The 16,109-nt window shown below is 37.6% G+C and overlaps 2 protein-coding genes across 3 annotated transcripts in view; one reads left to right on the top strand and one right to left on the bottom strand.

Annotated features, from left to right (window-relative positions):
* The window catches only part of POLA1 (DNA polymerase alpha 1, catalytic subunit), a 289,718-nt gene that overhangs the window by 127,080 nt on the left and 146,529 nt on the right, over window positions 1-16,109 (top strand). For both annotated transcript variants that reach the window (XM_043895338.1, XM_043895337.1), the window contains 2 exons: window positions 179-353; window positions 15,184-15,362. In XM_043895338.1, coding sequence (XP_043751273.1) covers window positions 179-353; window positions 15,184-15,362 — 354 coding nt within the window. The remainder of the gene's footprint in view (window positions 1-178; window positions 354-15,183; window positions 15,363-16,109) is intronic.
* Window positions 499-1,040, bottom strand: LOC122689152 (60S ribosomal protein L23a). The gene has a single exon (XM_043895339.1). It carries the CDS (start codon window positions 1,027-1,029, stop codon window positions 553-555), a length of 477 nt encoding a protein of 158 aa, XP_043751274.1. The 5' UTR covers window positions 1,030-1,040; the 3' UTR covers window positions 499-552.

Genomic DNA, 16,109 nt, shown 5'->3' with positions numbered 1-16,109 from the left:
CTGGACAGTGGGTGAGTTGTTCTCCTTGATCTTCCTCCCGTTAGATGCTTAGGACCACCAACAGGTCAAAAGGACTTCTTGGGCTTTGGAATTGAATATGTAAAATTTTAATTGTCCCTCTCTTTGGCCAAGAACGTATTATTTCTCACAACTTTCCCTGTACTGTGTCCTCTTATAGGATGGTTCAAACCTCACTGCAGGTCAGAGGGCCTATGCACCCGAGCAGCTGCAGAAGCAGGACAATTTAAGCATTGACACCCAGTACTACCTGGCCCAGCAGATCCACCCAGTCGTGGCTCGAATATGTGAGCCAATAGACGGAATTGATGCTATCCTCATTGCATCATGGTTAGGTAAGTGTCCCGAGCTCCCTTATTTCAGCACCTGGAGATAGCAGACCATACGGTCCTCCCTTACCTGTCAGGAGCCCTGTTTAGAGGCACGGTACCACGTTGAGCATTTCTTCATTTGCAGTTGGGCATTTGTTTTTTTTTTTTTTTTTTTTTTTACATAGTGAAAACTTATATTTGGAATTAGCCAGCTGGACTCAGTTTAGATGATCCCAATTTTGTTGGCAACATCCAAAGCATCATAGTCAGGAGCCAGTCGAACATATGCCTTCTTCTCTCCATCAGGCCTGATCAGAGTATTGACCTTAGCCACGTCAATGTCATAGAGCTTCTTCACAGCCTGTTTAATTTGGTGCTTGTTGGCCTTGACATCCACAATGAATACCAGTGTGTTGTTGTCTTCTATTTTCTTCATGGCTGACTCAGTGGTGAGGGGGAATTTGATGATGGCATAGTGGTCAAGTTTGTTTCTCCTGGGGGCGCTCTTCCGAGGATATTTGGGCTGCCTCCTGAGCCGCAGTGTTTTGGGCCGCCGGAAGGTGGGTGACGTCCGGATCTTCTTTTTCTTGTGGCTATGGACACCTTTCAACACTGCTTTCTTGGCCTTCAAAGCCTTTGCTTTGGCTTCAGCTTTAGGAGGGGCAGGGGCTTCCTTCTTCGCCTTCGGCGCCATCTTCATGAAAAAAAAAAAGCTGGGCATTTGTTTTTGTCATCGTTTGGTTAATGTCTATCTCCCCTCCTAGACTGTCGACCCCACAGACTTGCTACCTATGTAGGCAGATGCCTGCTCCCTTGCCTGCACTCAGCAAATGCTGAGAGGAGAGAGAGGAGGAAAAAGAAAGGATACGAGAAGGTTTTAGGCATTTCCTCGTCTCTGAGTTTACGTGGTTGTCGCTTTAATCAGTGAACTTTCCTTAATAAGATTTATTGTATCTTGATTATTGTTTCCTCTTATCTCAGACTCTAAATGTGTTTTCACATGAGAATGTGCAACTTTTTTAACATTAAGACGTTTAAGTTGTATTTGATTACCTTTGAATATCCTGCTCTCGCTTTTTAAAATTTTTCTAAGACTGGACTCTTTATCTTCTAGGAATTAGTTGATACCTAATTTCTTATCATCTCTGGAGGTTCCATCCAACCCTGACAGCTCATTCTTTCTTTGACTTTTTGCCAGGTCATCAGATTGTCATCTCTTGCTTGGAAATGTATTTCGTAACCAGCCCTGATCACATTTCTAGATGACCGGCATATTGAGAGTTATATTGCTTTAAGGTCTCTGCTCTCTATGCCGTTGTACACAACGATGAATATTTTTAGAATAACTGCCTAATAAAGTCCCTGGCTAGCTCCTCACTATCTGTAAGTCCAGTTGCCACTGACATCTTACAGTCTGTCACTTGGGCAGTTATAGACTAACTTTTCTAGCTCTAGCCTTTATTTCTAGCTCAACTTATTTTGTCCTCTAAATATGGCATTGCTTAATCTGTCCCTGCTTCATGGAAAATTCTCCACCTCCTCTCACTGAAACGTTTGACTTAAGACACAGGCTTTGGCATCATAGGGATCTGGGTTCACACTCTGGTTCTGTTGTTCATGAACTCTGGCTTTCACAAACCTCTGAAGCTTGGTGTCAGCCTTGGTCTCTGGAGTCATAAACTAGAGCTGTTCTGAAGGAGCCATTAAAGGTGCACTTGAGATTTTCCACCCAGGCCTGGGCAGGGGTAGTGCCTGATCTTGGCCATGCCCCACTCACTGTCAGGCCTGTGCAGAAATATGTCCAGACTCCTCTAGTCCATCAGATTTGCATGCAGTTATCTCTTGGTGTGCGTTTGTGGACTGAGATTGGACAGATGAATCATCAAGTCCTATACTTTCCACACTGCTCTTGTTGAATGTGTTTCTGGGCCCCTCCCCGCCAGCATGCCCTCTTCGCCCCCGCACCTCCTTCTCTCCACTCTCCCATCAGTGTCTGCTCTGGAAGTGGAAACTCATTTTTGACATTTGCCTAAGCAAAACATAATTAGGAAGATAAAATTCTGCTACCCAAATCATCATATAATGTATTCTCAAAGTTGAGTTGTATTTGATGATGTTTATAAATCCTCAGCTGGGAGGAGGGAGCGTAAGTGCACAATATTTTTGAGCTTCCTTCTTTTTTTTTTCTCTCCTCCGCCTTTAGTGCTTACTCTATCAGAAACTGTAATAAGTCCTTTGCATATGTTATCTCATTTAATCCTTTCAGTAACCCCTTGAGGCTAATGTTGTATCTCCTCCATTTTACAGAGAAGAAAGCTGAGGCTTAGAGAGGTAACTGACTTGGTCTTGTCACATCGCTAGTAAGCGGCCGACTGTGCTTGGACTGGGAGTCAGCTCTGTGTGACTCCAAAGCTTGTGCTTGTACCACCACCACTTCTTACCTGTGAGAGGCTGTGACCCACGCCCTCAGCCAGGAGTGGCATAGTGTGGATGTGAAGACCTGGGAGCTTCATCCTCTTCATGCTTCCTCTTCTCCCACTGATAAACCCCTGAACAAAGCATTTGTGTTTTAGAGGAGATCTTCCTGGTTTTAGTTTGGATCATCAAGAATCTGGTCCAAAGGTTAACCTTTCATTCCTTTGCCCTTTCATTCCTTAGTACTGAATTTTCTGGTGGCCTAGAGCTGAGGAGAGGTAGATGAAACAGGTCTCATCTCTCAACTGACATTTAACAGATAAGAGTGGAGCCTTGTATTTCAGCAGAAGAGCCCTAGAGTAGAAGGTGGTAGATCCTAGTTGGTAGACAGGCTGATGCCAACTTGGATATCTCAAGACTGGCTGTACAAGGAACAGACCAGACTGATTTTGTTAGTTCCAGGGTTGTATTTAAGATCCTTTTCATATCCATTAAATTGCAGGCACATTGTGGCTACTTAAAGGTAAACTTTCTCATCATTGTGGCTGTCTTATGAATCCAGTTTTCATGTATTATTTTCAAAGCTGGTAGGCTGGGGAGCTCCATCTTCAGAGGGTTCTTGGTGTTACTTAGCACCCTCAGTCTACTGAGGGGACCTTGTGACCATGTGCACATTGCCCCTTTCCTACCCCCATCTCCTGAAAGCTCCTGTTTCTGGGTAGAGCTGATGAAGGGCCTGTGTCTCTCACCCTGAAGGAGCTGCGGCTGCTCCCCTTTTTATCTTTTTCTCATCTTTATCTTCTGCTACTTGACAGCAGTTTTTATGCCGAAGACATGTGAAGTTGTCATCATTGTGCAGTCTGCCTCCTCCCACCACAGCCCCAGCATCGCCAGCAGTATCCACATACCTATCTACATTTGTAGTAAATCTCCCAGTCCTTTATCTTTACTTCTTTGCTCATAGGAGGGTCCACAGTAATGAAGTACAGAACAGCAAGTGCCAGTCACCATGAAGATGTGTAGAAAATGTGGAAGCTGGCTGGGCAGATCTGTGTAAGCATCTGCCCCCTGCCCTTTTCAGGAGCTGCATTTTGATCTGCATCCTTTGTTCCTCCACCCCAAGGGAAAATTAGGGTGGCTGTTCTTCACTAGGGGATTCGAGGCCCCTGTTATCAGTTCTCACTTAGCCTGTGGTTTTAGAGGAGGAGGGAGGAGATAGGGAAGCGGTGGGAAAGGAAGGGAAGTGTTGGGGGTGCCTGGTTTCTAAGAGGTGCAAGCTATAGGCATAAAATTACTGTAATTTGTTTTTAAAGTTCTAAATCTGTTTTCTATATATTAAAAAAAACTGCAGTTAGTGAACTGACACTGTTAAATAAGTTGAAGTCTGCAAATGTACACATAAAATACAAGCCCTCCAACCGTCTAATCACAGACATAAAATAATTCTCTTGCTTTTAATGTAGTTTTTATCTTTGACTAATGAAATGTATTACAGTGTTGAAACTTCAGTGAAGTTTGCTACTTTGTCCTTTTAGCTAGTATAAAGAAATCAGGAATAATGGCATAATTTCATTTAGGAAAATTATTAAGTTCATGATTTTTTATTTTTAAGACTCCTTTGTGGAGAGCAACTATATTTTTCAACTACCTCTTTTTCGGTTGCTTTTATACTGCTTTCCTCGAAATGAAAGGCACGCATCAAGTGTTGGTTTTATCCTGTGGCTTCACTTTGGAAATTCTCTGACTATTTCTCCCTGTCAGAATACCTCCTGAAGTCTGTCTGGTGGCATGTTGCATGGCCAGGTGTTCTATATAGGAAGGTCATTTCAGTGAAAGGGAGAGAGGATAGTCTATTAAATGAGTGAATGAATAAGTCTGTTGAATTGAAAGAGAATAATTTGTTCTCCCTAATAACTAATGGTCCTCATTATCCCACAGTAAAATGTGTATCATTTTTCTGAAACCCATGCAAGATTATTGCTATTGGGCTTAAATAAAGCTAAATTTTGCTCTTTTCCATCTGTGAATAGAAAAAAATATAGTATTACTCTTCTTATACAATAGCCCTATGGGAAACATGGCCACTAAAACTTGGAACTCTTAGCTTTTTGTTCTCTAGACTATAGGTTTTTTTCTCTCTTGTTCTAATGAAAGCTCTCTATATTCTGTGGATGAAATATTCACAGTATGCTCCAACATCCAGATAGTCTTCTGTACCTAGCAAAACAGGCTGGGGATGAGAATATTCTAAAGTTCATTCTTGAATTTCATCTTTTAATAAATTTATATTTAATGCATGACAATACTTAAAATTATATCTTTACTCTGATGAGGAATGATTTTGTACAATAGCTTTCAAGTACATTTCTTCATGGTCAGTTATAAAATTTCAGGCATTTGGCTATCAGGGCCGTTTTTTCATTGGTCCTGAGAAATTATTGATGTTTGAAGAACAAGAGAATTTAAAATTTAATCTTTGAAAGTAGTTCTTAAAACAAGGCAACACACTTAAACCAGTGTGTTCCTGAGTTAAACTGGAAAGTAAAAACCTCTCTTTTTATAAAATGGCCATGCCACCTTACAGAAGGTGGTTTCTGTGAACACACAGAGTTCAGTAGTATTTTCTAAGAAATGAAATGCCACCACGGGCCATGCCATGTATGGGTGTGCCTTTGGTAGACCTGGAGAGATATACATACAAAGGTGATGGTGGGAGTGGAATGATGCCACCAGCAGGTGCCTCAAGCATTGATATGAAGAGTTTGCCTTTTTTCATGATTAAACTCTCAGAAGAATGTACATACATGACCATCATTTCCAAGCCTTAAATATTTAATTTGACATAATTTATAATAAAATTTAAAACATAAGATTACACCAAATGCAATGTAGGATAGTAAGTCTTCTCAGCAGATAAGAGCCCCCTCTTCCAGGCTGGGTGCCAATCCAAGCATGTCACCGAATGGCTCATGCTCCTGGCTTTCTTATGCATCCGTGGAACAGATGAATGTTGAAGACCTGAGTAATGGGTGCTGTGAAGGGTACAAAGTTGAGTTGGCTGAGGCTCTTCAATTACAGCCCAGCCTGTTGAGTCAATTTCCCTCTTGTGGGAAAATCTAGGGCCAGCACAAGTACATATCCCAAAAGAGGCAAAATAAATTTTTCAGCATTTTGGAAGAAGCAGAGACCACTTCTAGCTGGGGCCACCCAGGAAGAGTTTATAAAAGTGGAGATGTTTGAGGCACTGTGTGTGGAGTTGGGAGTGGCTATCTGTGTGTCTGTGCTTCCAGCCTAGTGATGAGCAGCAGAGCCCTGACTTCCAGGCCATCCCAGCTGCTCTTCAGGGCACATGAGGCAGTTCACAGAGAGTCTCACAAAGGGTATTTGTTGCACTGCATTGCACCTCAGTCTTTACAAGGTGAGCGCACAGTGCTTGTCCCTGTGACCCGGGGTCACCATGCCAAAGGCCTGCCGTGGCACTGTTTACCTGACTCAGGCATACCTCTAAGAACTTAGAGCCACACCAGAGCATGCTGAGAGGAATTGCTACAAGTAGTGATTTCTTAACTCTGACTTTGTAAGGCTTGGAGTTTCCAAAGGAAAATGGAGATTTCCCAAATTATTTAAGTTTGATCCATTTAAAAAAATTTAACTCATTGAGGAGTAATTGGCAAATATAATTGTATGTATTTAAAGTGTACAGTGTGATGACTAGATATATGTTTACGTTGTAGAATGTTTACCAAGATCAAGATAATTAACATAATCATCACCTCACCCTTCTATGGGGCAGGGGTAGTGTGGTGAGAATGCTTAAGATCTACTTGCAGCAACTTTTAAGTATGTGATACTGTATTATTAATTATAGGTCAGGATTTTAAAGATCATCATATTAAACATACTAAAATGACGCCAAGACTCTGTAGCCTATAGAAAAATGGGTAAGACGTAATAAAATGAAAAAGAGCCGAGTATAGCATTGTGCACAGATACTTAAACTATGTAAAATGTATACATATAGATAATTCAGAAAAGTGTAAAGATGATGAGTTTTAGGTTCCTCCTTTGTTGAAAAAATATAAATATTCTTATAACTAAAGTAAGACAGTTTTTATAAAATCAGATGGGAATAGCATTGAAACAGGTATATTATCATATGCGAAATAGATCGCCAGTCCAGGTTTGATGCATGAGACAGGGTGCTCAGGGCTAGTGCACTGGGATGACCCTGAGGGATGGGATGGGGAGGGAGGTGGGAGGGGGGTTCAGGATGGGGAACACCTGCACACCCATGACTGATTCAAGTCAATGTATGGCAAAAAACACTACAATATTGTAAAATAATTAGCCTCCAATTAAATTAATTTTTAAAAATCAGATGGAAAAAATGGTCAAGCAGTTACTAACTCACTTGTAAAAAGGTGGGTGTTTAGGAACCTGTAGCCTGACTCTGTACATCACCCCCCACCCCATATCGACCAACATAGATGGAAAGAAGAGGATTTTGCTGTAAGAGAAGCAAAATCTTTTCTTGGTCTATTCCTTTGTGTTATTTTCCAAATATTTTTTCAGCATAAAGTTACTGTGTTTTCTCACATCTAAAAATAGGAAAGAAGATAGTTCCCAAGTTTTTTTTTCTTGCTTAGAGGTGCAGGTCTCATTAAGTTAAAATTCACGTTCAGGGCTATCATCAAGGGCATTAAAAACAATCCTGTCTAGCAGGATTTTTTTTCTCCATCGTGATTGTGGGAGTTATCTTTTGCAAGGCAGTAAAACTCTTGGGAGTTTACTTAACCCAAAGGTTTGTATATTATTTCTTTTAAAATACTCAGACATTTCTCATTTATCTTATGGAGAGGCTTTGTTGCTGTGAAAAGTAGGTTCAGTTGCTTGGTGTTGAGTTGCTTGCCACTTGTATAGTCAATTGTTTATCATTTAGTTGGATCTGTAGTATTTTAAATTTTTTTATTATAAAAAAATTCCAAACATGTGTAACAGTAAAGAGAACTGTGTAAGGAGCTCCCATTTGCTCACCACCCACCTACAACCATTTTGCAGCTGTGGCCAGCCTTCCTCCTCTTCACCTCCTCTGATGATTTTGAAGTGAACTCTAGACATTGTATCATTTTATCTATAAATATTGGTATTTCATTTTGCATTTCTAAAAGGTAATGTTCCCCCCTTTTAGCATAAGTGTAACATTGTCACTAGGGGGAAAAAAACCCCCACAATTCCTTTTTTCATCACATATCCAATAAATGTATTTTCCAGTCATACTGTGAATGCATTTTTCCTTTAAAATGAAGCGCCTTCTTTGAACTGGAATCCAGTCAGAGTCCAAATGATAGTTAATCTTCTCTATCCCTTTTTTGTTTTTTGACCCTTCCAATTTATTTGTTAGAGAAACCGGCAATTTTTGTCCTATGGAATGTCCCTTATTCTGAAGTTTGCTGATTGCATCCTAGAGATATCCTTTAACACATCCCTCTGTCTTCTCTGTTTCTTGTAAAATAGTAATTAGATCTAAAGACTTGCCTATATTTCGGTTCAGTTTAAATTTTTGCTAATCCAACTTCCTAGGTAATGGTCTGTACATTTGTGAGGAGATGCATAATGTCTGATTGGAATCTAACACATTTTGAAACAAACTCAGAGATATAGCATGAGAGATACTTAGTATTTAGTTTTCCTACCTTTTTCAGTGTGTAAATTTTCTTTTTTTAAAGTTGAAATATAGTTGATACACAGTGTTATTAGTACTGTGTAGTGATTTGAGATTTCTATACATTATGAGATGATCATCACAGTAAATCTAATAATCCTCTGTCCCCATACAAAGTTATTGCAGTGTTATTGACCATACTCCTTATGTTGTATATTATATCCCCATGATTTATTGATTATATTACTGGAGGTTTTTACCTCTTAATCCCTTTCACCTGTTTTGCCCATCCCCCAACTCCCTCTCCCTTTTGACAGTCAGCTGTTTGCTCTCTGTATCTGTGAGTTTGTTTTCATTTTGTTTTGGTTTTTAGAGTTCACATATATTGTTATCTTGTGGTATTCATCTTTCTCTATCTTATTTCACTTAGCATAGTACCCTCTAGATCCATCCATGTTGTCACAAATGGCAAAATTCAGTTTTTAACGACTGAGTAATAGTCCTCTGTGTGTGTGTGTGTGTTCTTTATCCATTCATCTATTGATGGGTCCTTAGATTGCTTCTGTATCATGACTATTATAAATAATGCGTCAGTGAGCATTTGAGTCATGTATCTTTTTGAGTTAGTGTTTTTTTGTCCCCTGATAAATACCAGATGCTAAATTGCTAGATGGTATGACAGTTCTATTTTTAATTTTTTTGAGAAACCACAATACTGTTTTCCAGTAGTAGTAGTTATAATAATGTATAATCCCACCAACAGTGCACAAGGGTTCCCTTCACACCACATCCTAGTTATTTGTTGTCTTTTTAATAGCCATTCTGACAGGTGTGAAGTGGTATCTCACTGTGGTTTTGATTTTCATTGCCCTGAGGATTAGTGACGTTGAGCATCTTTTCATGTGCCTGTTGGCCATCTGTTTGTCTTCTTTGGAGAAATGTCTGTTCATGTTCCCTGCCCATTTTTAAAATCAGGGTTTTTTTTTTTCTTTTTCTTTTTTTTTTTTGGTGTTGAGTTGTATGAGCTTTCTGTATATTGAATATTAACTCCTTATCAGATATATTATTTGCAGATATCTTCTCCCATTCAAGTGGGCTGCCTTTTCTTTTGTGAATAGTTTCCTTGTCTGTTCAAAAGCTTTTTAATTTGATGTGACCCTGTTTGTTTAATTTTGCTTGTTTCCCTTGCCTGAGAAGATACAGCCAAAAAAATATTGCTAAGACCAATGTCAAAGATGGTACTTCTTAGTTTTTTCCTAGGAATTCTATTATTCAAGTCTTATATTTATAGTCTTTAATCCATTTTGAATTTATTTTTGTGTATGGTAAGAGAAATCAATATGAATTTCTTATATAACATACTTACAGAAAAGTTCACAAGAACCTAACTGAACAGCTTGATGAATTTTCCCAAAGTAAACACATACCAGTGTAGTCAGTCCTGAGCACAAGAAACAATATATTACTGTATCCTCAGAAGCCCCTCCTATCTCCTTCTAGAGATTATCCTCCATGCCCCAACAGAAGATTACTATCATGACTTACAACATCATAGACGAGGTTTTCTTATATTTCAATGCTGCATAAATTATGTCTGGCTACTTTCATTCAGTCTGTTTGTGAAATGGGTCCATGTGGTCGTACTTCATTTCTGTCTACTATGAATATCTCACACTGTATGACTACCTACCAATGGATTCTTTCCACTCTGGGTGGTTATCAATATTAGGCATTCTTGTACATATCTTCTGTTGAAAAATTGTATGTATTTCTGTTGGGTATATACGTAGGAGCAGATTGGCTTGGTCATAGTGGGCATATATGTTCAGTGTTAGTAGATGTTACCAATTATCTAATATGGTTCTACTAATTTAGAGCTGCTACTAGCAGCGTTTGAGTGCCTGACATTATTTGGTGTTTTCCTCTCTTCTTCATTTCATGTTGTGGCATAATGTTATGGTTTTAATTTGTGTTTGTTTTTTTTTTTTAATTTGTGTTTCTTTGATGATTAATACAGTTGAGCACCTGTTGTCATGCTTATTGGCCATTTGAATATTGCCTTTTGTAAGAGGTCAGTTCAAGTCTTTTTCTATTTTACTGTTGAGTTGTCTTTTTCTTACTGATTTGCAGGCATTCCTTGTATATTCTAAATGAGTTCTTTGGTAATATATGTAGCAAATGTTTTTTATTTGGAGTGCTTTCTTCTAAAGGATAATTTACCTACCATGCATATCACAGTCAGTGTATCAAAACACAGATTATTTCAATTGCCTAGAGAGTTCCCTTGTATTCTCCCCAGTCCATACTCTCCCTCTCACAAAAGGAGCCACTCATCTGATTTTTATAACCATATGTTAGTTTTGCCTGTTATAGAATTTTACATAAGTGATCTCCTCTAGTATATGTTTTTTGTGTTCACCTTCTTTCACTTAGCATATTTTTGAGATTCATATGTCTTGTTGCCTGTATCAGTATTGTCTTTTTCATTGCTGAGTAGTATTCCATGGTATATGCTACCAGTTTGATGTTCATTCTCCTGTTTATGGACCTCAGATTGTTTCCATTTTATGATTATTATGAATAAAAATGCTAGGAACATTCTTATACAGGGCTTTTTATGGATGTAGCATTTACCTTTTAAAAGTTCATTTAAGTATTTTTTTCTTTAATCATACTAAATTTTCAGTTTGTTAATTGTTCTCTAGGAAGTCCACATATATGAAGGCATGGGTTCGTGGAAAAGATTCGTTTCCTAGAAAAAATTTTTAGAAAAAAATATTCACATTAGGATTTCATTAATTAGCTTCCCTGGTATTTTAAGTGATTCGTTTAAGGTATACTTGTGAATACCAGTTACTCTACTCATTTGGAATTTTATTCATATGGATTTTTCCTGCTTCCCTATAGTTGTATGAACATATGTAATTGACTTTACTGTAGTTATTTGCAGTTGCACTAGTAAAGACCTTGTCTTTTGGAAGATGATTATTTAGTTAAATATATCAGCCTCCCAACCTAACACCCTGAGTTTGGAGCATTTTAAATACTCCCTGAGAATGGGGACAAGTGAACATTCTAAAAACAGATAAGTAGTTTACAACTGTTAGAAAATACAATGGTAGAAAAAATAATCCTGTTCTAAATGTTACATTGGAGGTATGTGTGATAAGAATGGGGCAATCTTAGGTAAAAAACCACTCCTGAACTCATCCCGTCCAATGCTCATGATGTTACTTTCTATAAATACTCTTGAAATATGAGAGCTTTGATCCTGTTGCCAAAATAATGTGAGATCCTATAAATTTTCTAATTATAAATGACAGTATTTTAATTTCATTCCACTGTGCCTCTGTCCTGTCTCGTCGTTGTCGCCCTCCCCCACACCCCCACTCCAGCCCAAGAAAAATGGTGTGACTGGATCACTACAAGTCACAGGGTTGAATTAAAGCACACATCATTTCCATGACTGCTCTTCCCCCACATAACTGGTGCCAAGTGCAAGTAGGCTGCTCCTTCTTTTATTCTGTGCCGGACCAAATGGTTAAAGTTATCTGTCAAAAGCTAGTCTAGTAGAAGTTCTTTTTCTCAACTGGGACACAAAGTCTGTTTCTTTAAGATAGTTCGGGAAAGCTCTGCATAGAAGAGATAAGGAATTTGGAATTGAGTTTTGTATCTCTTGGTTGCTCAAAGACTACTGTGATTACTTACTGTGTAGTGTGCAGTTTAATATTGATTATACAGTGTATATGCATGTATGGAAACTGTGATCATAAAGAGTTTGCTTTAATGTCATTTCTGACAATAATGTTTAATTTTGGAGGGACAGTAATTACAAATGGAGTTCTATGTAGCAGTTCTATTTTGCACATTTTAAAATTCCAAATCTACCTCTAGGTGGCAGCACTAGATACTTTTTCCCTGTTTCACTCCAGGCTTAATGATTTATGGTATAAGTAGTAAAACTTTTAAGTTTCCTGAAACTTTGAAATAAGCTGTTATTTCCAGTTTTATGCATATTTGGAAAAAGTAACTTCCATGTTGAATAAGTTTGGGGTTTAAACGTGAATTTTAACCTTAAAAAAGGATTCCAGCAGTAATGATCCATATTTTTAACATGACTACTTAATAAATATGTTTTCTTAAAAAGATTTAGCACTCTGTGATTTGCCTGTTGAACTTAAAATTGTCCTTCCAAGAAAATCACTTCTTTGTGATATTTTTATATCCAAGTAACTTCTACAAGGGTTGTTATATACCTATTTTAAGGTTATTACAGTGTCTTCTCCCTATTTTATATTTAAAAAATATGTCATTTTGACTTATGGCTAAAAGTGCTGAGATGAAGTCCTTTTTCTTGGAAAAAATCAGCTTGTGAATAAATCTGAAGTAGTTAGCTGGACCGGTTGGTTTTGTGATTGCCCTGGGCAGATAAGGGTGATTTGTGGCAATGGACATTTAAAGAAGACGTTTCATAAGGCCTGGTAATTTTTATAACTCTCAGTCACTTGTTGGGCTTTTGGCCATAAGTAGCAGGACAATCCATGTCCAGTTGTGGTGTGTTCAGCGGGCAAGCTGCCTCAGGTATGCTCAGTGGATATGGCTGGTAGGGAGGCCCGTAAAGAGCTTTCGTTGCTTCCTGGTTGCAGCCCAACCAGTTTTGTCGCAACTGTGTTTTGCAACTGTGTTGCACACAGTTTTGTGTGCAAACCCAGCTTTGTTCCTTGATATTTAGGTTGTGAAAGAAGCTTATCTTTTAGAAAACCCTTGCTTATTTTTTTTCCATACTCTTTGAAGAGTATTGGCCTGGGAAATTGATGGAATAATCATACCATCAGAGAAAAACTGGAGCTGCTTTCTCATAATCCCGAATAAAGCAAGACATGTGAATACAGTTGGATTCACAACTAGAGGTTCAGGAATTTGCAGCAGTTACCCTTCACTGCAGAGAAGAAATGGCACCATTCACAGGCGTGGGCATGGTTTCTCTCACTCTGTTCCTCTGTCTGTCCTTGTCTTTAAATGAGAGGGTATATATTCCCCCACACTTCACTAACTTGCTGTTTCTCTTAAGCTGTAGGTAACTTGTAAAATAAAAATGTATAGTGAGCCTTGGGGTCACATGGCTAGTGAGCCATGTGATCTATGTTACAGTAATTTATATCACTAACCAAGAACAGGCTTTCAATTTGTTTTGAATGTGTAGTCTTTGTTTTTATTATACACTATCATGTTGGGAAATACTCACTTTAATTACTACAAAGAGCAGCTATTAACTTGGCTGCAACATGAACGTGCGTTTCATGTATTTTTCCAAATGTATAATTTTGAATGAATATTAAATGATGGATAAATAATGTTCACCCACTATTTTATTTTTTCATTCATGTGGCATTTTGAGTGCTTTTTACATGATCAGCATCATTGAAAACGATTTGTCCTCTAATGTCTGATTTAAACTTTAAAAGTGCATAGTAGCTCCATTTTGCAGGTGAGAAAACCAGTACTCAAGAATCTTTTCACTTTTTCTTTTTGAATCACAAAGCTATGCTTTTCTTTCCAACTCTGTCCACCAGCCAACTCCCCAGTGGGTTTTTTTTTTTCCTTTTCATTCTTTTTTCAGCACCTTTCCACTGCCAGAGTCAACCCTAAGTCTTTTATGATTATGAGATGTCACTTGACAGTTGACCAACTAGGATTTAGAATCTTGTCACTGAATTCTAAATATATCTGTTAGATTATCTAACTATGCAAGCTGTTGATAGAGATAAAACAATTTTTAGATATTTTTAGTATTTGAACTTTTATGTTCAGTGACTTTTACATTACTTATTTACCTTTATACTAAAATAAATATGATAGCTTTATTTATATTTCTAACCAAAAAATACCTACAATTCTTAGGGATTGCTAAGGAATGCTTTCAAGAAAATAAGATATAGAGTGGAATAATTATCTTTAAGGATAAATTCATATAGTAGATTTTGACATACATGCTTTAGTCAAGGGTAAGTTAAATTGGTTGGCCTTAAAATCTTTCCTTTTCTCAAATAGCTTGGGGAAACAAGATAGTGTAAACTATGCATCAATTGATTTCTTGTGTTGTTTTGATTGAAATATAGAAGGTATATTTGGCTTCAGGATTGTCAAGGGACATTTTGGCCTATAGAATTTGTAGATCATTGTTTTGCATGTATTTTAAATTTCTGAATTCAGAACAGTAAAACCATGTTGCGTTTTGACAGATGCTGCTACTGAATTTTAACCACTGAATTAGATAGCAACCTCCATGCTGTTAGCTACTGAGCCAAGATGGAATTGACCACCACATTGAAATCAGGGTTAGCAGTTGTGTCTGCACTTGAAGGAGTTGTAATAACAGTGAACTTCTTTTCCTTAATGGGATTTTTATTCTCTGTTTTCAGTTTTAATGGTAATACTTTGATTTTGGAGATTTTAATAGTGCATTTTTTGGGAGATTTTCATTGTAACGTTAAGGAAATAGTAAAAACCATCCTATAGAAGTAGTAGTTTCCAAATGCAAATGTGCAGTAGCATGTTTCTGCATTGTTTTGATGCAGTTTGTTTTGTTTATAATTTCTTTTACAAAAAAAGAAGTCATTTGTCTTGGTGATATGAGCCTCTATCTTGAGTTCAAATGGTTGTGTATGTATTTCATGAATTTGAAACAACTCTTGTGATTTCTTTATAGTATTTTTAGGAGAAGAGAATTCCAATAATTGTACCTTTCTGAATTTATTTTTTCTTTGACATTAATAGGACTTGACCCCACCCAATTTAGAGTTCATCATTATCATAAAGACGAAGAGAATGATGCTTTACTTGGTGGCCCAGCACACCTCACGGATGAAGAGAAATACAAGGACTGTGAAAGGTTCAAATGCCCATGCCCTACATGTGGAACTGAGAATATTTATGATAGTGTCTTCGATGGTTCGGTTAGTTGTTTTTGTTTCTTTTGTTAGTGAACTAGTACAAAGTCCTCTTTCTCTCCACTGTATGTGTAAAAAGGAAAAAGAAAACATGTTTTTATGTGTTTAAAGAATTTTGGCATCATATGAATTCTGCCTTCACAACTTAACGTTATTTCTGCTTAAAACCTCTTAATAGAGTATACTTGAATATTTGTTTTTGGCTTCCTAGAATGCTTGGCCTTGGTTTTTTTAATGGAATCTCCTAAAAATTCTAAATTATCTTAAAGTATTTTTATGATAATTCCTTAATTAGTAACCTGTATTTCTCCACTCCCAGCCCAATTTATTAAGACTTAGAGCAATATTTTCCTTTATCTTAAATCAAGTTAATGGGAACTAAGTGTTTTTGGAAAGTTTTTGTTTATCTTTACACATCCCACTTGCCTCCTTTTTGACAAAGTTACTCTGATGGTCTTTTCTGCTGTCTTTGCATATCAGGCATTAAAAAAGTCACAAGGAGACGTTTCTCTCAAGAAGTACTGCCAAAAAATGTATCATTGACCTTGGATCAGAACTTGAAACTTGGCCAATCTACTTGATTCCACTGCAGTGTTATACATGTACTAGCCATTGGCAAATGAGTAGGCAGCAGAACCATGTAAAACCTTGAAACTGAAAGAAAATACATCCTTTATCTAAATTAAAAGTAATTATTTTAAGTTAATTTGGACAAACAGCAGATGTTTTGCATTTTTTTGAATCAAAACAAAG

This window comes from Cervus elaphus, chromosome X, assembly GCF_910594005.1.
Source record: "Cervus elaphus chromosome X, mCerEla1.1, whole genome shotgun sequence".
In the NCBI taxonomy this organism is placed as follows: domain Eukaryota; kingdom Metazoa; phylum Chordata; class Mammalia; order Artiodactyla; family Cervidae; genus Cervus; species Cervus elaphus.
The sequence above is the reverse complement of the archived record's forward strand: the minus strand, read 5'-3'. Positions and strand labels throughout refer to the sequence as shown.